Genomic DNA, 27,334 nt, shown 5'->3' with positions numbered 1-27,334 from the left:
TGTAATTATTACTGATGATCAAAATTATGAAAATCATGTGAAGGCATAAAATAATGCATGCATGACTTAGAATTTAACTTTCTAGAAATTTAAAATTGATTGTTGATTGCTTTGTTCAAAAAATTGGAGCTGACTGTTCCTCCTCAAAAAGGAGTGAATTACAAGTAAAATTGAAAATACAGTCACACCTTTTTAATGATGACCCTCCAAACCAGGAAAAATCCTAAACAAAGTGTATTTAGATTATATTTTTTATGACATATGTTAAATGCCATTGTTATTATTTGCACAAAATTCCAGTTTCTAAAATGGACACTTATTCTGTTATTAAAATTGGCCAAAAGCTAAACACACAATTAAGAAGGCCTATAATATTTAACAGTTCCCAAAGCAAATATAGTTAGGTTTATATATTAGTTTGGACTCCTTATTATATGTCTTCACTTTTATATGCCTACTAATTTTGTAAAATTCAGGTTAAGATATGTCATCAATCTCCTCCACATATTTTACAAAGCTGAGATCAACTTAATTTCAATTTATTTTAAACATTCAACTTATTTCAAACATTATAAATCATCTATATTTGTATATTTTGTCAGACATGACATAAATGTGCACATGATGGAGCATTCACCCGACACATCTAGTAATTTTCTTAAAATATTTTAAATTTACTTACTTGAAATAAAAGAATATGCCAAGCGAGATAAGCAGTGATGCAATAGATAATCCATGTCCAATTATGGTCAGGTAAAACAAATTTAGTGCAGTCTGTAATTTGTATAAACAAAAAAATTTGGTTCATATCAATACCATAAGTATCTATAATCCTACACATGCAGAAGTTCAAATTCAATTTAATAAACTATATTTTTAGAAATATGTGATCTCATAGCCTTACAATGATGAGCTTGCAAACCAATAAATACTTGAATGCGTCTGGAATGAAGAATACCTCTCCAGTGAAATTATCAAAATTTATAAGTTGTATGCCTTTTTATTTTTAAATATTTTTTTAAAAAATTAGAAGTCAAATATTAAATCTATAAGGCAATACTTTTATTGATCTAGATTATATACTATATGAAATTAGTATTTTATATTTTGTGCACCTTCAAACAAATGCTACATGATGATTTGTTTTGTTCAGACTTAAATGCCAGATAAAGGTTTCTTTTCCAACTGAGTTTCTTTTTCCCTGGCAAATTTGAAGCTCAGAGGCAAATCTCAATTTGTGAACTTAGAAGATTCTATGATCTGTACAAATGTGTTCTTTCTCATGGTTTTCACTTTTTTATTTTTATTTGTCTGTATTCCATTTATTTGTAACCTACCACTTTATTATGTATTTGTATAATTTTCTTCCAATTCTTATCTGAATAAGCTGGGAATATACTATTTATAAACATAACGATAGCTGGTAGTTATCAAGAGCTTACTATATGCTGATCTTTTAAGTATTTCCCTTATGTTAAATCAATCCCTATGAAAATAATGAGAACGGAATCTATTCTTACCCTCATTTCATATATGAGGGGACTGAAGCAGAGAGATGTAAAATGGCTTTTTTAAGGTCAAACAGCTGGTAAGAAGCAGAAAGAAGAGATCAGGTTTTAGGACTCACAGTTGTAATCACTGAAATAAACTGCCTCTATTACAAACACATGCAAATACATGCAAGCATTTTCTATCGAAACTATATTATAGTGCCAAAGTGTAATTAACCTTGACTCCCATGTGTAGTGTTTAAGGATGCGATCGTTAATGCGAGTGACCTAAGAGCCAGTCAGAATGAGAGCCCTCTGCTGAGGGAGAGCCAGGACACTTTAAACCCTGCTGGGCTTATCCTGTTTACTTGAGCGCAGTTTCAGAGGTCATTCTAGAAATTCCACTGCAAATGAAAGATTTTCCTTTTCTTACACTTTTAAGGTATGTTTTCTTTGGAAAATTTGAAACCCCAAAACTGAAACATTGACTTGTAAATTACACTCTTACCTAACAGGATTGCTTTTTCAGTGTAATGACAAAATCAATAGTAATTTTTTTCCACGGATATATTTCTTCATTATTCTTCTCAAATTATATTATGAAAAGACTTTATAAGGGAATGGAATAATGACTTTATTTTCTTCAATACAATATTGGACAAACAAGCTGTTTAAATAGATAGTGTAAGTTAAATTTCAATTCAGAATTACGACATACCTTCACTTTCTCGTGGGTGTTAACATTACACTGGGTATAATTTGTCCATGTTCTGTTGCTTGCTGGATGTCTAAACCAGTTTCCATCTTGGTCACAGATCTTTGTAACTTTTTCTTTAAAATTAAAAAGAAAAAAAAAGGGAAAACAGTAATTTAATTAACCTAGGGCTTATTAAATAGATGTCAAGGACATATGTAGATACATTTCTGCTTTTACCTGATGGATCAAAGTCCTGAAAGTAATCAGGGCAGAGCTGCATTGATTCAGTTCCTGCTGCAACATTATTCCAGCAGAGCCATCCATCCCAGGTTCTGTTGCAATAAACACCTTAGTGGGGAAATAAAAATTAGGGATAATTAAATCCCTCTACTTATACATGAAGACATAGTCTTAAAAGTGGTTTCACACTGATGTGGAGTAAAGGCTATCTACTGAAAATGCAGATATTATATAAAAATCTCTATATAGAAATTATTTGGCTTCCCACCAAGTAATATTATAATAATTTGTGAATTAAATTCTAAATTCAATTTTAAAATACCTAAATATATAAAGTTTAGATTTAATTCTAATTGTCAAAGATAGCTATTTGTTTAATAAATCAAATGGTCTTTGCTAGTTGTCCTTAGCCATAATGTAGAGATTAATTAGTGTCCCTATGCTTAACATAAGAGAATAATGGGAAATTAAAAACATGATTCATTTTAGAAAGTATATTCTTAGGGCAAGGTGTTAGTATTTTCTGAAGCAAGCAAATCAATATTCCAATATTTCCTATTATACTGTTGTAACCCTGAAAGATACTTATTTAGGCCCCTTCACCAAATTCTGGCTCTTCATTCCTTTTCTTTTCAAATAAAGTAGAATGTTTAATCATCTCACATTTTTCTCCAAACTTAAAGAAGGAACTTCTTACATTAAGATATATAGTTTTTTTTAAGGCATAGGTAAATTAAACGACCAATGTTCAAATGTTGTAACAGTCTATCATCAAGAGTGTAATTTTCTTTTTTTGGGGGGGGGCGGGGACGGAGTCTCGTTCTGTCGCCAGCTGGAGTGCAGTGGTGTGATCTCGGATCACTGCAACCTCCGCCTCCCAGGTTCAAGTGATTCTCCTGCCTCAGCCTCCCAAGTGACTGGGACTACAGGTACGTGCTACTACACCCAGCTAATTTTTGTATTTTTAGTAGAGACGAGGTTCCACCATGTTGGCCAGGATGGTCTCAATCTCTTGACCTCTTGATTCACCCACCTCAGCCTCCCAAAGTGCTGAGATTACAGGTGTAAGCCACCACACCTGGCCCAAAAGTAATTTTCTAACTTGTCAGGTAGAGATAGAACCTTGATTGCTGCATGAGATGTTTATTGTTTTTAACAGATTTGTAAAGCAATATCGGAATTTGTCTAGCCCTCATGAAAATAGAACAAAATTCTGATGGCCTGTAAGTTCAAGTAAATTGAACTTAAAAACAACAAAATTTTAATGTTTCCCTAGATAATGTTTTCTGCCCTGTCATTTTTTGGACAATTATTTAAATAATTTGAATCCATATATTTCTAGATAAAATACATTTCATGGCGTATTGGAAAAAAAATTCTTGATGTAGTTTTAGAAAGCATCTCAGATATGTCCATATCACAGCTCCAAAAGAATCTATCTAATTCACTACAGCATTGGTAATGTGATAGAGTGCAAGGTGCAGAATTTTTGAAATTGTGTTTTATGGCATTTGAGTGAGATGTAAGTAGGTATTCCATGAAAAAAGTTTCTCTGGTCAAATGGATTTTAGAGACCCAAAGTTGAAATAAAAATAGCTCTTTATTGCAAGACTTTCTACGGTATTTAAAATCACAAAGTATATTATGAAACTTCAAGAAGATATATTATGCAATGATTCCAAACTTCTTTCACCACAGAATACTTTCATTATGAAACTTTACAAAGATATTCCTATTGTTCAACAAATAAATTTAAAATCTACTTTTACATAATAGATAGCAAGAAGGCTTGGAAGGGTTTCAATGTTAAAAATATCTAAAGAGTCTTTTAAATTTTATTTTACTGTGAGTTTTACATTTGATATTTTGAAAATAACCCTTTCTTTAAGGTTGCCAGGTAAAATATAGGACCTGTTTTTGTTTTGCTTTATCTGGCAACTCTGCTTGTGCTACTCATCTTTTATCTTCAGAATCTAGGCAAACATCTGGTGCTTAGTAGGCTCTCAATAAATGTTACCCAAAAAAGCAAAAGAATATCTTAATGTAAACAGAAGCACTTGGATTTCGTTAACTTTGCCACCAAATCTACTATGCAAATTGTGTGTATTATGCAAAACAACACTTTTGTATTCATTATATTATTATGCAACCTCCTGTCAAGCAGGTAGTTAAAAAAAAAAAAAAAAGAAATACACAATTATATAAACTGAAAAAGTCAACTGTCATTGATTTGTGTTTTTGTATTAATATTAATACTTATTTGATTTAAATATCTTTGCACCATAAAAAGAATCATACTAAGCAGATCACTGTCACATATTTTTATTGTTTTTAAGAAGCAATATAACATGATGTCATAAAATGTTCTTCAAACATAATTAAAATTGCACATATACAAAAAGGTAGCAATTAATCTATTTTTAATAATGGACCTAAGGAACTTATGATGATATAATGGGGGTAGTTTTCTTTTAAAAATATGTCAAATGCATTTACAATTAAGTAGCCATGCTTACCTTCTGCTTGTTGAATGGGGTCTTGCATAATCTTTTGGTAACATTCATATTGAGCTGTCATGATTTTATTTCTAGTAACTCCCAACTGAATTGAGTCCTCAGGACTCTCTTCTAATTCTGCTGTAACAAAAATCTAAGGGATTAAAAAAACAACAACATCAACTTCATGAAAAGGATTATGAAAATGTGTTTGTCAAAGGCAGTCTGTCACAGTGGAAAACAGCAAGTGCAATGATGTACTGGAAGATAAACTGGCTCTCTGGGGAAAAATCCCCAATTTGTAGTGTTTGCTATTTCCATGGTATAAATATCCCCACCATGTCCAATTTCAAAACACCAACAAGAAGTCACCATTGGCAGAGTGGGAAAGCACAGTCGGTTCTCAGAAGCCTGTGATAGCCAACTCCAGGACATTCCTTAATATGTGTTCTGGGATGTAGAGAGAGATGTCTTCCACTCTGACCCCAGTGTTTTTCCTGGCTCTGTGAATGAAGGCACGATATTGTCTGTCCCCTCTCCCTAAGCCTCTGCTTCCTTATTGTAAAATAGTATAAAATAGCATCAAGATAACAGAGGAGATATATCTGGCACATGGAAATACTTACAATGTATTGCCATTGTTATGATATTTTGATAATCAAAATAATGGCAACATCATTTATGATGTTGGTAAATAGAAATTTTTCTTGTATGCACATCAGTAATGTTTTTGGACAAGTTATGTATTTATTTTCTTCCAATATAGTAGCACTATTTAAAGCTTCAACTCTACTTTAGTTTCCACATGACTTTTTTCTGATTTATAATATGAGGCCCAAATAAACCTCTTTTTAACACTTTTAGCAGTAATTATTGCATAATTTGTATTAATTATATTCCATAAGCTGTTATCTTCCTATCCTTCCTTTGTCCCCTCATTGTAGTATTTCTTTTTTCTAGCAGGAAGTTGAATTTAGTAAAGTCAAAATGACATTCCACTCAAGCTCAAGTTTTACCATTGTGTGACCACCATTTAACATTAACTCTTTCATTCCTTTATTGTTTTAATTTCCAAATAAAGATTTATGCCATGGTAGTGCTACACAAGTAATAAATGGAAATGTGGAACATCAAGAAAATTAACGTATTTGAAAACCACATAAAAGTCCATAAAAGTGCATAAATCCGTATCATTTTTATCCCTACTTGGAACACAGACTCTGATTTATACACTATCTTACATGAATTCAAGACGAAGAGTCATAATTTCTTAATTACAATAATCAGTTGCTAATCTGTTACAGAATTACCTGCAGGAAAGTAATGTTCTATGCAGCTCGCTCAGTGGAGGGTGGGAGCTGAAGTCAACTTAAAGATATCATCTAAGAAGTGCAGAATTTGGACTGCTCCTAGACTTGAAAATGTTTTCAAATACAAATGCTGACAGGAATATACTCTTGTTTTTTTGTTTCTTTGTTTGTTTCTCATTTAGGTTTTCTGTATTCTCTGTATTGTTTCCATCTTTGTGGCGTTTGCTTGGAAACACCTCAAGAAAATTCCTGCTGCCACAGGAGTAGATAAGAGTAGCTCTCTTGGTTTCTCGTGTTTATAATGAGATAAGAGCACGGTCAATATTTTATTTTGAGGTAGAGAAAAATATGGGTGATTCATTACTATAATTAAAAATAAAATTAATGTATGAAGTATATGACTCCTCCAGCAGAGCAATCTAGTTTTTGTCTTATTTGCCTACCTTTGACCTTGGGCACCATATCCGCAGTGTATACATGTACAGGGACAGATGACTGTGTACACTTATGCACACACCTGCCCCAAATTTAACATCAATGTCTGCTAATTTGAATGAATGATTGAGGAAATAAATTTAAAACAAAGTGCATGGTTCTAAATTGCCTTGCAATCAAGATATGTCAATCAACTGGCAGAATGGGAGAAACATCAATGGGAAAATCACTTCTTTAATAGATCTAACTCTGAATCTACAATTCTGGCTGAAACTATTTTCTCTACTATGTACAACATGTACTATAGAGTCATTCCATTTCTTTTTCAATCTCTGATTACTTTCCTCTGGTGTCTTACGCATTTGTGTGTATTCATCTTTCCCATTCTGATCCCCTCCACTTCCTTCTCATTTTATGCCTGTTATAGGACTAAAAGCATACACTGAATGAAAACACATTATTGCTGTATCAATTGGATATAAAAATGTAATTAATTTCTGTATCTAGTAATTTCTTTAATATTCTTTATCAATTATAGGTATACTGGAAGCAAAAACAGACATAATCGTATATATTTTTATGCTTACCATAAAAAACGGCAAGAGAACCAGAAAATACAGGGTACACTTTTTCTCCATCATTAAGCCAAAATGAAATATGCTATATAACATAAACTGCAACAGAAGATAAAAGAAGTATAATTCATCAATATTTATGAAATAAATGCAGATGGTTCTTAACAGAAAATTTATTTTAAAACTACACAATAATTCAATAATTTTACTTTAAAGATTTGATTAATCATTTTTTTTAAGACAGGGTCTCACTCTGTCAACAAGGCTAGAGTGCAGTGCCACAATCTCAGCTCACTGGAGCCTGAACTTCCCAGGTTCAAGCAATCCTCCCTCCTCAGCCTCCCAAGTAGATGGGTTACAGGTGCGTGCCACCACACCCAGCTAATTTTTGTATTTATAGTAGAGATGGGGTTTCACCATGTTGGCCAGGATTACAGGTATGAGCCACCCTGCCCAGTAGATTAAAATAGATTAAAATTGCAAATGTTTAAAAGCATTATGGTATAAAATGTTAAGGAGCTTATAAGTACATTTTAATTTAATTTAATTAGGCTCTCAAACAGAAAAACTTCTTAAAGATGATAGACATAGATAGACAGATGATAGATAAATAGATAATTAGAAAACAACTTGCATTTTTTCCTTTACCAAAATTGGGATCAAATTATAAAGGCATTAAAATAAAGAGTTTTCATGGACATAAAAATTTTTGATAGCACATTTTATTATAAAGCTTACCTCTGGCCGGGCGCGGTGGCTCAAGCCTGTAATCCTAGCACTTTGGGAGGCCGAGACGGGTGGATCACGAGGTCAGGAAATCTAGACCATCCTGGCTAACACGGTGAAACCCCGTCTCTACTAAAAAATACAAAAAACTAGCCGGGCGAGGTGGCGGGCGCCTGTAGTCCCAGCTACTCGGAAGGCTGAGGCAGGAACCCGGGAGGCGGAGCTTGCAGTGAGCCGAGATGGCGCCACTGCACTCCAGCCTGGGGGACAGAGCGTGACTCTGCCTCAAAAAAAAAAAAAAAAAAGCTTACCTTTATTTTCTGCAAGTACTCATCTCATTTTCAATTTTCTGACTCCTCAGTAATTTAAGGAAGGAAATTGTTCTGAAACAATTTCTTGAGAATCAACATCTATACATCATAAAAATGTCCTTATAATTTAATAGAAATTATTCTTCACTACTGAAAATTAATTTTTAAAAAAATTAGGAAATAAAAGATTCCCTAAGTCATCTACATTTTGAAATAAGGTTTCAGGGAATTAAGTGTATCAAATAAAATATTTGTTTGAATATTTGTAATACTAAATACAATTCTGAGCTAATGAAAAATGGCCTCTAAAATGCTACCCACTGGCTTCCTAATTGGAAGAGACAAGAAATGCTGGAGTGTATTTCCAAATGCTTACACCCTGTGAAGTCCGGGAGCAACCTACTCTGACATATTGTCAGGATGTAGCCATATAATATAATATTCATTTAACTAAATGATATGGTTTGGCTCTGTGTTCCCCCCTCAAATCTCATCTTGTAGCTCACATAATTCCCACGTGTTGTGGGAGGGACCCGGTGGGAGATAAACGAATCATGGGGGTGGGTCTTTCCACTGCTGTTCTCCTGATAGTGAATAAGGCTCACAAGATCTGATGGATTTAAAAATGGGAGTTTCCCTGCACATGCTCTCTTCTCGTGTCTGCTGCTATGATGTGATGTGCCTTTCACCTTCTGCCATGATTGTGAGGCCTTCCCAGCCACGTGAAACTGTAAGTGCATTAAACCTCTTTCTTTTGTAAATTGCCCAGTCTTGGGTATGTGTTTATCAGCAGCATGAAAATGGACTAATACACTGAACATGCAAACACTAATTTTAAAGGAGAGAAAAAATTTTCAATCAACAGATATTTGCCACTAAACTGTGAGCTTAGATTTAATTTTGTTAGGAAACTAGTAACGATTTTTATTAAAGGGCTAATTTGGGAAAAAGAATTATAAAAACCTTTTTTACATGTTCACATGTTTTGCTTATTATTTTTATTATGACATTCAGTGAGAGCACACCATTAATTGTCACACACAATTGGTGCCATTGCTAGCCCTCGCCAATGACTCACCTAGAAGTTGTAGCAATCTTGTTTTATAGCAACCTTGTCAAGTTGTAGTTGACAAATTGAAGTTTGTAGCAGTCTTGTCAAGTTGTAGTAGTTTTCTTTTTAGTGGTAGCAATCTTTCGAATATTGTTTTCCCTTCTATCAGGTAGTCTGGGTTTTTATTATTAGATGATCTTGAGAAAAATATAACCAAAATATCATGAATCATTGTATTAATTTTAATAAAAATAGTGTTGTTATGGACAGAAAACAATGGATCAAAGTTTCTTTAATTCAGTAATTAATAAGTTAATATTTTAGTTTAAATTACATTTTACCATGAGAAAATTTAATTTCCCAATACTTACATGCACAATTGTCTCCAGACTCAAATCACATTTTCTCTTGGATCATATTTGACATTGTCTTTAAGAATTTCTTAAATTCAGGGGTCAAGATCTGAAATATTGATGAATGTAATAATTTAATATTATGCTAATGACCAAAATTATTTCTATGATACATTAAAAACTTCAAAGAAAATACTGCTACTAAGATCACTTTTATTGATCGATTCCCACTTTTAAAAACCTCTTTTGCTTACAATATATTTGAATTATTATATAGCATTATCAGAATCACAGCATGTGATGTTTCAATATGAATTATAGATCTATGTTATGAGAACACACTTGGGCTAGAATGTACGTATTTTCTAGGAGTAAATAATTTTTAAAGAGTGATTATGTCGTTTTCACTTGAAAAATTGTTGATTTTAGATATTTACATTTTTTTCATAGAATTACTAAAATATTTTCCTCAGGCATTTATAAGTTAGATAAATATTTCTTTATTTATTGTAGCTATAGTTGTATAATTCCACAATCATTCTAAATTATACTGCCTTTAAAAATAAATTTTGTGTTTTAATCTTCTCAGTGGAGCTTTAATTATTATCAAGTATTAATAGCAAGGTGGAAGAAAGTAGGGTTGTTTTGTTTTTGGTTTTTATTTTTGTACACATTTTTGTTGAAGACTTGAAAATAGTAAACAGACACAGTAACTCCTAGAACTCTACTTATCATATTAATGATAATTTACTAGGATTTCTGTTAAAGAACAAAAAATTAAAGCAATTTACAATTCATTATTATATAATACTCATACATGCACATTTCACCTGGAAATGTGATCTATTTCCCTTGTGGATTTGGTTTCATATCTTATTTATATTTGCATCCTTTGTGACTGACAGTTAATAAATGTTTCCCATATATGTGAATGAGTAAATGAATTAAAACATGAACCAGTAAAGTACTTTAGGATCCTAAAGTCACAATAAAGAACACTGATAATAAGTACTAATTGTAATTTATCTTCTTAGAAAGTTTTAGATAGTGTTTGAATATGTACTGACAATGAAAATTGTGGGGGTGTTTCTTATAGCTACATGTCTATTTTCTTACAAAATAAAATCCTGAAAACTATTCAGTTTTGAATTTTGTGATTGCTTAGATATTAAATAAACAGTAGTTTTCTGTACTGCATTTGGAAGACCTAAAGGTTAAGCCACATTTAAGGCATTGTAGTACATACTTGAGATATTAGTAGTTCATATTTTTCTGTATAAAAGTATATATATTTAAATATGCTAGTAACAATGTAAATAAATATTATTCTATTTAAAAATCAGATATGTTTTACAAAATAATTTTTTAATGATCTACACGAGTCAGGATTAAATTTCCTTTAATATGCATGTGTAATCCAAATATTGAGAGGCAAAGTGCTTCAAAAATCATGTTTGAAGGTTTTCCAAACCCCACATATTTGAAAAACATTTCATCCAACATGACCTTTTTTTTTTTTTTTTTTTTTTTTGAGGCGGAGTCTTGCTCTGTCACCCAGGCTGGAGTGCAGTGGCACGATCTCGGCTCACTGCAAGCTCCGCCTCCCAGGTTCAAGCCATTCTCCTGCCTCAGCCTCCCAAGGAGCTGGGACTACAGGCACCTGCCACCACGCCTGGCTAATTTTTTTGTATTTTTAGTAGAGATGGGGTTTCACCGTGTTAGCCAGGATGGTCTCGATCTCCTGACCTCGTGATCCACCCACCTCGGCCTCCCAAAGTGCTGGGATTACAGACTTGAGCCACCGCGCCCGGCGACCATTATTTTTGTTGCTTACCTAATAGACTTCAAAATCAGAATCCCAAAAAGTATCTTAGTGAAATATCTCTTAGTGGTAACTAAATCATCCTGATATCAGTAAATAAAAAGTATTCAACTCACAAAATATTTATTAATGCAAATATTTCCAATTTTATAGCTTTCCTTCTTTACCCTATTCCCTGATGATCTGGCAATTGTGCTACTAGGAATAAGGTTGTATTTTTCACTGTGTAAACTTGTGTATTCCTAATCAAGGGGGCAGGTATATGGCCCCTGGGTTTGTCAAAGATGGAGCAGCAAGTTTAGGTAGCAGCCATTCAAACACATAGTGGACACCTGTACACGCCATGAGATCTAGTAATGACCAGTTCATTTGGTAGTGCAAGTCACTTGAGTCATCTACTTTGCAAGGACCTATCAAAGTTTCCTTGCCAGCAGACACATGTGGTGAGTGGCAGTTATGGAAGAATCATCTCTTTCACCAAGAGGTCTCAAATTCTATAATAGACGAATCATGGCAAGGCATGTGCAAAATGCCTTGGCAAATATAACTGAAAGTCAACTTAGATAGACTCTCATACTGGGAGATGAAATGATGGCACTGTTCTCAGGAGAAGTATGTTTAACTGTAATCCTTGGTTTTAGCTCATTGGTTCTCTGCATACTGCCTTTAATTGGCTGATTCAGAAAGTACTTCTCTCTCTATATTTAGCTTTTTCTAAATATATCTTCACGAAAATACAATTGATGCTAGTTGACCAAAGCTGTTAGGCAAATCATTTTTCATCTCTTTCAGATCTTGTTAAATTGTTTACTGATAATTGAACTGCATGTTACATCATGAAATATAATAGTTTCCATTTAATTTTAAGGAGAGATCAGGCAAATAATGAAAAGAAGTCAAGTTAAGTGATTAAGCCTGCCAGAGGATTTTTCCACGTGTTCTAAGGTTTGTTTAGTAGGAAAAGTACTTCAGAGTTGTGAAAGCTCTAATTTATACAGTTAAGTAAATTTGTAATCATATTGGCACCACTAGTTTGTACGGGCATTTTCTCTTCAAGAGCTGCTAGTTTCATAGTTCCTATAAGTACTATTTTATTTTCCTTTTTCAAAATTAAGCAAAGTGTTTTATTACTAGAAATGAAATAATTTTCTTTATCATACGAAAAGAATTTTAGAAGTCCTTTATTTCAAAATGTTTTCCGTGCTTTGGCCCCCAACATCTTCAACATTAAAATAAAAATGATATATTTCATTACAAAAAGAACTCTGAAAAATAAAAATGTCTTAAAATCTGAAATAACTTTTGAAATATTACTGCCTAGTCACTCAAGAATTTATGTAACTTACCATTCTGGTTTTATTTCTTAATATATCATACATCTACAAAGACAATTTTCCCAAATTCCCTCCAAGAAAATTTTCCCAAATACTTAAATTTTAAGAGGGCAATTTTCTTGACATATAATAGTGTAAAAGCATGTTTTATTGTACATAAGCATTAGAAACCAATGTGACTTAATCAATATTTATAAGAACACACACAAAAAATCCTGAACATGCATACCAGTGCCTTGCAAGCCTATTTCTTATTTTCTAACATTTGTATTGTTCCTATACATACTTTCCATTAATTTACGTTTCTTTATAATAATTCTTATTTTCATTGAGTCGCCTAGCACTAATATTGAGTGTATGTTCACTCCAAGATTAAGCAAAATAATAACTTAATCTTCTATTTCAGTATTTTGAAATACCTTTGATTTTTCAGGCTCTAAACCATACTCTGTTTTTCATTCACTATAAAGTTGGCTAACAGAAGTACTTTCTATACGTATTTAATTTGCCATAAGGTTCACCAACCCGAACCATTGTGTGAGCAAAGTTGAGCTGTGTGCTATATGTTATATTATATGCTTTCCCTTACTTATGGAATATTAGACAAGCTACGTATCTCTTGAATCAAAACAAGGAATAAACACTCTACTCCAATCCAAGTGTTCCACACTTGCATGGCAAATGGAAACTTATTTCAATCATTCTACACAATTTAAGAAATGTCAAAGTGCAAGAGCCTGGTTAACTTATTTTTCTCACTGCTTATTTTTGGAAAAGTTAAGTCTTTGTGCTAGAATTGTTGTTGCAAGTTACTATCTTTACTTCCAATAGAGTCTTTTTAGACAGGATGTCACTCTGCCCCAGCTGAAGTGTAAGTGGTATGATCATAGCTTACTGGTGTCTTGAACTTCTAGACTCAAGTAATCCTCCCAATTTGGTTTCCCGAATTGTTGGGATTATAGACATGAGCTCCTGCACCTGGCCTCAAATAAAGTATGTAAAAGAAATTCCAGTGTAAGGTTTTAGTGCCCACTTCAACCTAGCTTGGAATACCACTCACACTTTTAATATGTAAAGCAGCTAGTAAAACAAAACATAAAGAAGCTTCACTTTCCTGAAGACATGTTACTGATATAAGAAACTTAAGCTATATGTCCTCTTTAGGATGTCATTTGAGTCATGCATTATTTTTTAAGCGATTGAGTGAGCAGGTGCCAAATCACTGATGTAGTACACACCACGTCCTCAAAGTGTGAGGTTGTGGGCCACCTGCATCAGAATCACCTCCAAAACTTGCTGAAAATGTTAAAATGGCCAGGGCCCACCAAGGACCCTCTGGAACAGAACCTTTTGGAGAAGAATTTAGGAATCTGCATGTTTAGTAGGCACCGAAGTAAATTCTTGGCCTGTTATACTTGGGAAAGCATAATATAAATATTTCATCCTCACTGGGACATGCCAAAACCTGAACACACTTGTATTTCACTGTTTCTAGGTAGTGGTAAGACTATTTTAAAATGAACTATAAAGTATAAATCAAGCAAAATGTTCAGTAGTGTTCCCAGGCATTATTAATGTCACAGAACTCCCAGAGCAAATTATTCAAATATCTATTTTAAAACACACCATGTAACCTTATAATTATTTCTTTGTGTTTCTCCGCCATGAGATTGTGAGCACAGTAAGAATAGGGCAGGCAGCATATTCATCTCCGTGGCTACACACCCTAACAAAGCGATTGCATAAAGAGGGTATACAGAAAGTGTTTTTAAAGTAGATTACTCATAAAATAAATTCAATCATGTTGAAGAAACCTGATGTTTTTAGTTATTCCTAACCCTTTCAAGCCTATTATAATTTTCTGAGTCATAAAAAAAGACCATTGACTCGATTCTACTCCAAAAATTTCTGATTCAGGTCATCTTGCTTGGGGCCCAGGAACAAGCATTTTTTCAAGTTTCCCAGGTGATTTTAATATATAGCTGGGGTTGAGGATCCCTGGCATAGACAGAAGAATCACGTGGCAGGCAGAATGACAGGCATACAAACATTTTCCTGCCCTATTCACCAGAATCTTTGATTACAGCTATGATTTAGGTTATGAATCTTAAAATAGAATGATTGACCTAGGTTATGTCGAATTATCCAGGTTACTTTCAGATAATAACTTGAGCTCTTAAAAGAAGAAAAGAAAGGGTGAAGGGTCAGCGAGAGCAACACAAGGGGAAGCAGAAAAGATGGAAACATAAGAAAGAGTTGATTCCTTGTTGCTGGCTCTGCTGTGGAGCCCACATGCAAGGACTAGAAAGTGGCCTCAAGCCAGCAAAGAGATGGGGACTTCAGTCCTACAACCACAAGGAATTGAATTCTGCCAACAATCTGAATGAGTCTGGAAGCAGGTTCTCCCCCAGAGTCTACAAAAGGGAATGTAACCCTGCCATTACTTTTATTTTGACCTTGTAACACTTGAAACAAAGAAACCAACCGAGCCAACAGAACTGACCAATAGAACTGTGAGATAGATAGTAAGTAAGTGTTGTTTAAAGTTACTAAATTTATGGTCATTTGTTACAGCCAGGATAGAAAACTAATAAAAATCCTTACCTGACAAAAATTACATTTCTTTTCCATCAAACCGAAGTAGTAACTCTGCTTCCCAACTAGCCAGTCATTCCTCTTAACCTTACAATACATTCATCCTCCTGCAAGACAATCCCATTAGCTAGAAGTGGTTCTTCTAAGGTGCTTCTAATTTGCTGTGTAATTTTAAGAAAATCAATTCAACTATTTTCTGCTTGGTTTACTCAACTAGAAAATGAGTGTAAAACTTGATCGTTAATTGAGTTTCCTGTTTTCTGTTGCATACTTATTAGAAGACATACAAAAGTCAAAGAAATATATCTTTAATGCCAGTTCTTATACACTTAAACTCCCTAAACTGATTTTCTGACCTGAAAATTTGCATAAAAGTAGTGGCTGTTTTTCGAAGGTTAATGTGACTGGTAAATGAGATAATGCCAATCAATGCCTGGCTAAATCAATGTTGCCTATAACTTTTATCATAGCACACCTTGTCGGATTATTTCAAGTGTTAAATTACATGATTAGATATAAAAAACTTGCTTAATCATAAATACACAAATTCTGTTCGTTATGGCAATAATAATGCTGACTGAACAAACCAGGCAAATCCAGCATGCAAACTGTGACTTGGCTAAAGTCACAAAGATGCTTAGGTCTGACTCCAAGCTCAGAACTCAGGTTTTCTGACCTTAAATTTCTACCCTTTGCCCTGTATCATACTGACTCGGACAATGGAGTTGTTTATTTGCATAAAGTAAAAGACACATTTCTATTTTGCTTATTCAGTAATTTTGCTTAACCACCAGTTTTCTCATTACATGTCACTTGTACTCATCAAACACATTTATACTTCTTCCCAACAAATTCTTCTTTCATTCCTCTTCTTAGCAATGTCATATTCATTTTTTTTTTTAAAGCTTACATTAATAAGTGGCTTGACAACTCATACCTGCCATTCTGGCAAGGTACCAAAATGAAAACATATGTACTGTCTCATTTTCTAGCACTTTAAAAATGCATTTTAAAAGGAAGAAAATTTCTTCTAGAAATTAAGTGTGCTATCCTACCCTATTTATTGAGCATCTACTTTTACCTAGTTTGGTACGGTGAAGGAAGTGAGATATAAGTTAAGATTTCTGACCTTGATAAAAGTATTTATCAAGTTGGAGAACAGTATTCTACTGCTTTTGAGGCTTACTTCATTGATTTCAAACACTCTCCGTAGAACTCATTCACGAGGTTCTAGCGAGGGATGATTTTATCAACATTTAAAACAGGAAGTTAATGTCTTCCTCACTCCTACCTCTGTCATTCATTGAACCTGGACAAATTCCATGCCTTCCCAGGTGTTTCCTACTCATCAAACAAAGCATTAGGGTAAAAGGATTAAGTCTTGGGTAAGAGTTCAAAATTTATATGAAAAGAAAAAAATGATTGTTATATAGAAACAGTTTTTACTCCAAGTAACCTAAAGCCAAAATATCCTTAAAACTAAATCTTTCCTGATACTGTTTTGTTTTTGTTTTCCCTGTGGCTCAGGAAGACTTTGTGTATGTCTCCTCTTACCTAATAGCTCAGGGGAAAAAGTGTGTCATTTGGTTAGATAATTTTTCTCTCATTACATGAGAATTCAGGGAAAAGATATCTAGACCAAAAAAAGAAGTAAATAAAAGAAAAAAAAATCACTTATCTTGCTCTCACCTCTTCATATACTGCCTCTTTTCAGAGCTATTCTTACTTTTGAAAGGCCATTCGAGAAAAGTCTAGTTCTTTCATCTCCATTGCAAAAAGCCCAAATTAGAAAAGCAAGCACACTTCTTCATTAGTCCCCTTTCCAGATGTCTCAGAATGGAATCTGGTAAGTTCATGTACCCTAAGCTAAACTCATCACCATCATCATTGGAACAGGCTTAATGCTCATAGGACTAGACATTAACATTTTCTGAATTTTGACTACATTGAGTTTTTATCTTCTTTGCATTTAAGAGAGAGTCACTAAGCCAAGACTTTTAAATATACAGAGTAATTGAAATTTTAAGACACATTAAAAAATGATTCAACAATGCCTAAACTCAACAAAGGAATTAAAAAACAGAAAATTATTACATTTAAGCCATTAAATTCCTATGGATGACCTGATATAGAAATTGCCAATTTTTAAAAGTCATTAAAAACTCTCATGAAAACTTCTAGAAAGCATTTTATTTTTGAAGAGATGCCTAAAGTTAATTATAACTATTAAAATCCACATTAAAATTCATATATAAGGAAGCATATGCTGTTAATATAGTCTCACTGGTTAATGACACAGTTTTTCTTTATCCAGAGAGATACTGAAATTTTTAAAGTAGTATCCAACTGATATTTAATAATTCACATAATGAAGGGATGATGTCTAATGCCAGTTACAAATAGAAACAGTAGTTGTAGTGGTTATAAATATGAGTTAGACTTCTTGTTTTTAAAATCCAACTCAGTCACACACTAGCAAATTAAACAACTTCTTTAAGAATAGTTTTCTTGTCTGCAAAATAACTCCTAAACAAGAAAGCTATTGCAAAAATAAAATTAGATAATATAAACTTCTTAGACCTCACTAAATATTACTTATTATTATACCACATTAAAATGTTTGTAAATATAAGTAAGTGTATTATACATATTTTCATTTATTTGCTATAATTTCAATAGCACTGTATGTGGAAAACTAACACTATATTTTGAGGTGGTGGTCACATGCATCTTGAGTTTTTTTTTAATCTTCTGCAGAAATAATATGGTTATTTCCTTATTCTGTAATTTAAGTAGTTATGAAAATATCAAATAAAGTGAATTATAAGTATATTCCCAGATAGGATGTCAATCTAGTTAATATGACTACACAATTACTAACACTGAGCCTATATATAACCCAAAGCTCTAGCAAATTTTTTATAACATTGTAATCACATATTGACTTCTTAATGAATATAATGCTAAGCCAATTAAAAATAAGACATAGAACCTCCCAAATTTTACTTTAATTTTTTCTTTTTTATTTGTATAAATTTAAGGGGTATGAGTGCACTTGTATTGCATGAATATATTGCATAGTTGTGAAGTCTGGGCTTTTAGTGTAACCATCACCTGAATAATATACATTGTACCCATTAAATAATTTCATATCCCTCACCCCTGCTACAACCCTCCCACCCTTCTACACCACCAATGTTTATTATTCCACACTCTGTGTCTTTGTGTATACATTGTTTGGCTCCCGCTTGTAAGTCAGAACATGCAGTATTTGACTTTTTGAGTTGTTTCACTTATTTTAAATTGGCTATAATAGACTTTTCTAACACTGTACTGGAACAACAAAAGAAAACATTGACTCTATGCTTACTTGCTTATTTAATGAACATTCCAGATTGAACAGTTGAATAACTATTAAAGAGAGATAATTCTGTGATTAAGTTTGGGACTTCACTTTACACTGTAAAGTACTTACTCACGGGACTAATTTTCCCATTGTGGGCATAATTAGCCATTTTCCGGTGATTTTGGTCACCCTCTTTTTATTTGAAAGAGGCAAGCAGCCAAATCTCAGGCCAATTAGTACAAGGTGGAAGGGAGCCTGAAAAAAATGCTTTGTACTTGATGGAACACTCTCCCTCCAGGAGATCTAACATGGAAAGAATTAATTGCTCAAAGAGCACTAAAACAAAACACATCTTTCCAGCTCTTTGGAATAAGAGCTTTATACCTATTTTCCTTCCACAAAGTCAGGAGTCAAATGCTATGTGAAATCATATTTTGTTTTGTTTTTCCCTCCAATAATAAAATCAGAAAATATACAATTCTGCTATAATTTTAAGTTACATACCAGTCTATAAGCAAAGTTATGATATTCTTGTTACATTGAGCTTTGCAATCATTCTCAAAATAAAATTTATATGGCACCTACTAGCACATTCCAACTTTTAGGAGGTAGAGGAACTCTGTTGATACTGTCTGTTTAGCACATCTTCTTTATTTTCCTTAATAAAATGAACCTTTTTCCCTATAGAGAATCCATTCTCTCTGGTTCAAGTGAGATCTCCCTCTTGATCACTGAAGTAGGAATTGATTGAAATCTGGTCAGACTAGCACAATCCCCTGGTTAAATTTAGCTTAGTCATGGACATGTGTGGTCCAAGCAACACCACTGGAATTCTCCCGGGACATTTGCATTGTTGTTATTAGGGAAGCTTTTTCTTTCTGCTGGGGTTGCAAAGCAAGTAGGGTATGAATATCAGACTATTCTCATGCATCTTCCTATCATACAGAGAAAATGTTAAAAAATGCGGTCAAGTGAAGGCAATCAGCTGAGAGCTGAGGATTGGTGGAGAATCCAATAACATTAGAGCCCTTTAATTTGGCCATATTTGAAGGCAGATACAATTCTAGAAATGCTCACAAATTGCAATTAAATTACATTGTGTGCCTAACTGATTTATTTGGAGCAGTGTAGTGGAATAATCACTATGTGTGGAATAAGAAGGCTCCATTTTGCATTCTGACTGTGATTGAATGCCCTGAATATTCTTAAGTTAGTCATTTTGCTGGGTCTTCGTTTGCTGACCTGTAAAATGAGATCACTTCAAGCACCTTTTCATCTTGTAATCTAGATATTTACAGATTATTTTCTTTTTCACAAAATAAGAATATCATTGTTTATACCTGAAGCATACTCCATGCCCAGCCAATAGGAGTTCAAATCTGACTTTTTTATCCAAATACATCTATGGAGTAATTTTTTTTTCTAAATATGAAATAGTCTTAGCAGTATATGCTCTTGGATAATCCACAACTAATATGTACCTATGGCGAGATACTCATATCCAGCTCAAAAAGTAAATGCAACTCTTAGATGAAAACATATGAGTAAATGTTTGTCACCTCTGGTTAGGCACTGGCTTTATAGATATGACATTGAAAGCAAAAGTGACAAAAAACAGGTAAATTAGATGACATCTAAATTATAAACTTTGTGTTTAAACTATCAAGAAAACGAAGAGACAACACACAGAATGGGAGAAAAAAATTGCAAATCACCTATTTGGAAGCAACTTATATCTAGAATATAGAAATAAAGCTTTTGGCTCAGTAATAAAAAGAAAAACAACCCAATTAAAAAATGGGCAGAGAAGATATTGAGTCAACCTAAGTGTCCATCAACAGATGAATGGATAAAGAAAATATGATATAGACACAAAACAGAATACTATTCAGCCATAAAAAGAATGAAATCTTGTGGCATCATGGATGAGCTGGAAGGACATTATGTTATGTGAAATAAGCCCAGAAAAGAAAGATGAATACTGTATATTCTCACTCATATGCAGAAGCTAAAAATGTTGATCTCATAGAAGTAGGGTAGAATGATTATTACTGGAGTCTGGAGTGGGTAACAGGGAGAGAGTGATATGGAGAGGATGGTAAAAGAATACAAAATTACAGCTAGATAGGAGGAATAAGTTCTGGTGTTCTACAGACTGTGGAGTAAATATAGTTTAAAAATTTTATATTTTCAAATAGCTAGAAGGAAAGATTTTAAATGCCTTGAACACGAAAAACAATATAAGTTTGAGGTAATTGATATGCTAACGACTCTAACTTGATCACTACACATTGTATTATTGAAATATCACCCCATAAATAGGTACAATTACTATGTGTCGGTTTTTTTTTTAAATGATGGGTAGAGGATCTAACAAATACTCAGTAAGCTCATGAAGTTATTATGTGTCAATTTTTTAAAAAAATTGATGGGCAAAGGATCTAACAAATACTCTATCAGCTCCTGAAAAGATGTTCAATATTCTTAGTCATTAGGAAAGTGCAATTCCAAACCATAATAAAATACCACTTCATACCCACTAGGATAGCTATAATAAAAAAGACAGACAATAACAAGTGTAAGAAAGAATATGGGAAATTATAACCATCATATGTTGCTCATAGGGATGTAAAATAGTGTAAACCATTGATAAACACCTTAGTAGTTTTTCTAAATGTTAAACATAGAGTTACTATATGACTCACCAATTCCACTTTTAGGTGTAAACTCAAGAGAAATAAAGACAGATATCCAAACAAACGCTTGCACATGAAAATTCTTAGCATCATTTATAATAATTAAAAGTAGAAACAACTCAAACATTCATCAGTTTGTGAATGGATAAACAAAATATGATATGTTCCCTACAATGGAATATTATTGGCAATAAAAAGAAAGGAGTACTTAATGCATGCTATCTACAGCATGAATAAACCTTGTAAACATTATGCGAAGTGAAAAAAGACAGTAAAAAAAAGAAACATATTATATGATTCCCATTTATATGAAATATCCAGAATAGGCAAATCTGTAAAGATGGAGGATGTATTAGGGGTTACCTAGGACTCAGGGAGCATGGCAATGGAGAGTGATTGCTAATGGGTACAGGGATTTTTTTCAGAGTAATGAATGTGTTCTAAAATGATGGTACTATCTTGAAAATAAATAAAAACCACTGAATTGTATTCTTTTTTCCTTTATAGTTTAGGCTCAGAGAGTATATGTGCAGGCTTGTTACATGGGTATATTGTGCAATGCTTAGGATTGGGCTTCTAATGATCCTATTGCCCAAGTAGTGAACATAGTGAATTGTGCACTTTAAGTGAGTATACTCATAAAGTGTATGGGTATGTGATTTATAGCTTAGTAAAGCTGTTTCTAAAAAAATAAGTGCCAAAAGGGCATATGTATCTAAGGAAAGACTTAACGCTGATCATTTAGTCTTCTCTCTTACCTCTCCTGCCTTCTTTAGTTAAGAGAGAGATGATATTCACATTGTAAAACAGAACACATTGAGCAAAGAACCTGCCTAGCTAACACAGCATATCATGCATGTAAATTCTGAATTGCTCCTTCAGTTGGATACATTATTTCATGTTCAACAACAAATTGATTCTATTTTATATATATAGAACTGCTTTGATTTGAAACACATACATTTTTCTTGAAATTTATTTTCAACAACCAATTTTTAATTCATGCACGAAATATTGTCTTTCCTTTGATAAGTAAATTTTAGTTTATAAAAATGACCATTGTACATAGTTGAGAGAAAAGATCTATACACATACTTAGAAAATTTCCCTTAATTTTAGATAGGATCCATAATTGTTTATCTTTTGCTCCTGTCAGTGATTTCACTTTACAGATTTTAATTTCTTATAGGAGCGGAGCACTGACAATTTACATACAAAAATGTAGATATTTTATTATATTTGTGATTTGTGACATTTTAACTGTGTTATTACAAATAGAAACATAAAAAATACAAGAGAAATATTAGCAAGAAAAAATGTTGAACTTCGGTTTATTCTTGGAACTTAACCTAGGTTAGAAATTTTGCATCCTAACTATACTTCTTCTATGGAGCTATTACATGGTGAAAGAAAACTAAACATGGAAAAAAGAAATCAAGTAAAGAAGGAAGGAAGAAAGGAAAAGGGGAGGGAGGGAGGGAAGGAAGGAAGGAAGGAAGGAAGGAAGGAAGGAAGGAGAAAAATCAATATATGTGTCTCAGGTAAATGCACACTTTAAAAAAATTGTTATTTTTATTAAAAGCAAATAAAATGTTGATATACTACAATTTGTTTCTCTAGTGTGTCTCAATTTCTTACAAATATTAGATATAACTCCATCTTAGTACCTTTTACTATATTAATATATTCATTCATTCAAACATTTATTTAGAACCTCATATTCTCCAAAAGTTCTATTAAGTTTTAGGGATCCAGAAATGCTAACCTTTCTGTTTTCAGAGATAATTAAAACTTTGTAGGGGGAGAATGATATGTACAAATATGAGTAATAAAGTATTATGGGTACCCAATAAAATTTTATGTGTCTAGCTGACCAGCTGGAATGATGCATTTTACATGGAGGAAGTATGTGTGTGAGTGTGTGTGTGTGTGTGTGTGTGTGTGTGTGTATGTGCGTGTGTGAGAGACAGAGAGAGAGACATCTACGTAGGGAATGTGTGGAGTGTGGACATACCAGGTGCTTGAGAGATACAGGATACATGAGAAATGAGAGATAAGGCTTTCCAATAAGACAGAAAAGCAAATTAATGGTACTTTCTGTTGTATTGAGGAGTTTTGATTTAATGTTCTAGGATAGATAGTTTCGTTTTGAATATCTACTCTGATTTACTGGTAGTGGCAGCCAGAACTGCTACACTGAGAAATGTTAAAATCAGTCTAGTCCAGTGAATCAGAAAGAGTCTCCTGATTCATTAACGATGTCTGCCATGGCAGCCTCCTGAGAACGAATGGCATGTATTCCATATATTTACTAATGCTGTTGCATAAAATGAATAATAATTGTAGGAAAATTACGCAGTAGAGCCATATGACAAGATTTTCGTTTTAGAAATATGAAATATGATGGTATTTGGAGGTGGGACTTTTGGGAGGTAATTGGGTTTAGACGAAGCGATGGGATTAACACCCTTATAAAGAGAGAAAGAAAGAGATAGGTAATCTCTCTCTGCCTGCATGCATGCACCAAGGAGAGACGATGTGAAGATCCAACCCGGAAGTGGGCCCTCACCAAGAATTCAACCATGCTGGCACCCTGATTTCAGACTTCCAGGCTCCAGAAATGTAAGAAATAAATGTTTGTTGTTTTACCCACCAAATCTATGGCAATTTGTTACAGAAGCCTTAAACTGATATGACGCAGAAAAATATTTAAAAATCAGAGTTATTTTAAAAGGTTAATGTATAAGGATGTGAGAGCTTAGCAAGTGCAAGTAATGTAAATGGATTCCTGAAATTCAGTTATGGGTATCTGAGTGGGTTCCGATCACTACTATAGGGAATACCATAGAATAAAAGGGATGGTAGGGAAATATATGAGTGCAGTTCACACATCTTGAAGAAAAAAATTGTCCAAGAGGGTTTTTCTGCACAGTTCTGTGGATCAGCAAAGGAGGGCCTTGAAATAGAAGTTTCACACCCATCGTCATAGGACACATTTGTAAGAAAGGTGACATTTTGTTTGGAAAGGCAGTGTATGCTAAAACATGTGTATTGCAATTGAATTATAACATATTTCAAAACATTCATGTTTAAGGAATTCAGAGTGAGTAACAAAGGTGAACTGGATAAAGGGTAGAGTTAGCTGGGGACAAGGAACCAAAAATACCAAGGCATGGGTACAGAAGTGAGCGCAGCTGTATAACTAGAGGTAAAAGGACAGGCCTGTGAGAAGCTTGAGGCCTTTGGGGAAATTAATGAGTGGAAACCTGGAAATGTGACTTCAGACATTTGCTAGACAAAGTACCATGAAGCACTCTATGAACTGCTGTAATTTTACACATACCAAACACAGCTTATTTTTAATCATTTACTCCTGTGACTAAGTCTGGGTTACAATTTAAAAATAGATCTTCCAGTGCAAAAGAAGTTGCACAGGAAGGAGCTCCTTGCTGAATTAAGCTGTGCTTAAGTGAGAACTGCCGCTTAAGAACAACACGTTCCCTGTGAAAAAAGATGGCAAATCCATTTCAGTGAGCCTAACCTTTACCAAGTGCTATTATCAACTCAATTGTATGTTTTTTCCTGTTTCACAAACATGTTCCCAAAAGACTTTTAAAATAGCTTTCTTTCCTGCTAAATTGTTGTGCCAAGCACTTTTTCTGATTTGCAGCCTTAACTGGACCAGGATGTGTTAAAAAAAAAAAAAAAAAATGCTCCGTCACGCTTGACAGAGTTTAATAGACCTTAACAACAACAGTGAAACATTTTCCTAACGTGACTGTCCCTCCCTCATCGAATCTTAAGACAGTGCATTTTTATCAAAATATGAAATACCCTGAAGAACCTAAGGAAGCAATAGTATCTTTAAAAGTTACTCTATTAAATCAAAACATCTAGTGAAAAATCTGTCCACCAAAGTAAGATTTTGTTTTCCTAACAAAGAGAAAAATATCACTACAGAAAATAAAGTTTTTTATAAAAGTTAAAATCATCTAAACAATTAATCATATGAAATGGTTCCCTAGGTATCTTATAAACGCTTTTATTTTTTTGTAGAAAACACATAACCATAACATCCTGAGGTCTACCTTGGTCATTTCAAAATGAATCCCATGCATTGCTGGAGTATTTTTCTCAAACTGCAACTTGGCTTGTAGTTTACCTTGCGTGTCTGTCTTTGCAGTGAGGAGTTTCCTCACTTAAATTCCTTCTGAGGTGCAATAACAATGGCAATCTCGAAAGAAAAAAAAATGACGAAAGTAGGTAAAAAAGAAACACCATCTGATGGACACTGGTGGAGGCTATGGCTAGAAAACTCACATGAATGAGGCTTTCCGGAGCAGGAGTCAGCATGGGCGTCTGAATAGTATGCTGCTTTAGACAGCAGATAACAACAATGAAAAATAATAGCAGTAGGGACTTGTACCAGAGGGAAAAAAAGAGCAGTAGAAAGAGAGACACGGCCGGGAGCGGTGGCTCAAGCCTGTAATCCCAGCACTTTGGGAGGCCGAGATGGGCGGATCACGAGGTCAGGAGATCGAGACCATCCTGGCGAACACGGTGAAACCCCGTCTCTACTAAAAAATACAAAAAAACTAGCCGGGCGAGGTGGCGGGCGCCTGTAATCCCCCCTACTCGGGAGGCTGAGGCAGGAGAATGGCGTGAACCCGGGAGGCGGAGCTTGCAGTGACCTGAGATGCGGCCACTGCACTCCAGCCTGGGCGACAGAGCGAGACTCCCTCTCAAAAAAAAAAAAAAAAAAAAAAGGAAGAAAGAAAGAAAGAGAGACACAAGGCAGAGAGCACAGGTTTCACACGGAAAGACTCTGGGTTTGGATACTAGGGTTTGGATACCAGCTGTGGAACTGCAGTGTTTACTAACTGGAAAGTAGGTAGAAACCTAACCTGTAAGCTTTACCTTCTGCAGCTGTAAGATGGGTAATACATGTCTCATAAGTATATTGTGGGGGTTAAATGTAATAACCCACACAATTCTGTGTCACAAGAACTAGGAAGTGATAACTGCTAAGTAAGTGGTGGTCTCCCCCCTGCAGCAGAAATGGAATGTCTTGGTTTGCTTTAATTGGCCTCAGTTAGAAGACTTATAATTTTGAGTAAAATTGTATGTGAACATTTAACAATGCCAACTTTCCCAGCTTTCTGCAAAGGAGGCTTTGTGAGCTCCTTTACATAATATTGTGGTCATTAAAATGGGAACATTGTAAACAATTTCAAATGAATTATTGCTTTTAATTCAGAAATAATGCATATTCAAAATTTTAGTAGTGCAATTAGTAGAACACATGGTAGGATTTTAACATATTTTAGCATGAATAAGGATGGGCACTGTCTCCAAAATCACTTGTTTTCTCACCAATATTAATTGTCTCTGTATGCATAACACTCTGCTCTGTTACAGAGTATCTTTTAAATATATATTAACCCTCCCTTTTAAGAGTGGTAATAAACACCAGTGTTAAAGTCTCTCATCTTTTCTCATCATCCAGAGGACAGTATTGTTAAGGAGGTGAAGACATTTATGTCTTGTCACAAACACAGACTCTAAAGTGACTTGCGTATTTGCATTATAACTCTTGATTTGTATTTGTTTAATCAATTCCTAGAGGAAGAGGAAAACCAGTTAAACTGAAGGTGTGGGATTCATTATCTGGAATTAGCCCTAGGTTATTAGTTGGAGATAAATTTGTGCAAGGAGATAAAATGCAAATGGCTGAAACAGAAAGAAAGAAAAGTTTGCAGCCAACAATTAAGCTCAGCAGAAAGTTTAGTAGTTTGGAGGAGTGGCTGCTGTGTTCCTGAGATACTTAGCATGCAATAACTAGGGAAATCACTTCAGAA

General features: G+C 33.9%; 1 protein-coding gene across 4 annotated transcripts in view; it reads right to left on the bottom strand.

Moving 5' to 3' along the window:
- Positions 1-27,334, bottom strand: part of CALCRL (calcitonin receptor like receptor) — a 106,188-nt gene that overhangs the window by 36,285 nt on the left and 42,569 nt on the right. For 3 of the 4 annotated variants that reach the window (XM_033230923.1, XM_033230922.1, XM_033230924.1), the window contains 7 exons: positions 9,702-9,792; positions 9,358-9,527; positions 7,255-7,341; positions 4,944-5,076; positions 2,425-2,535; positions 2,209-2,321; positions 683-774 (listed from right to left, as the gene is read on the bottom strand). In XM_033230923.1, the coding sequence (XP_033086814.1) occupies positions 683-774; positions 2,209-2,321; positions 2,425-2,535; positions 4,944-5,076; positions 7,255-7,338 (533 nt within the window). In that variant the 5' untranslated portion in view covers positions 7,339-7,341; positions 9,358-9,527; positions 9,702-9,792. Of the gene's footprint in view, positions 1-682; positions 775-2,208; positions 2,322-2,424; positions 2,536-4,943; positions 5,077-7,254; positions 7,342-9,357; positions 9,528-9,701; positions 9,793-15,443; positions 15,528-27,334 lie in introns of those variants that run through there. The other variant, XM_033230925.1, reaches the window with a different exon arrangement.

Source organism: Trachypithecus francoisi, unplaced genomic scaffold (genome assembly GCF_009764315.1).
Source record: "Trachypithecus francoisi isolate TF-2019V2 unplaced genomic scaffold, Tfra_2.0 Lachesis_group13, whole genome shotgun sequence".
NCBI classification, from domain to species: Eukaryota; Metazoa; Chordata; class Mammalia; order Primates; family Cercopithecidae; genus Trachypithecus; species Trachypithecus francoisi.
Note: the sequence above shows the minus strand (reverse complement) of the source record. Positions and strands in the feature narration are given on the sequence as shown.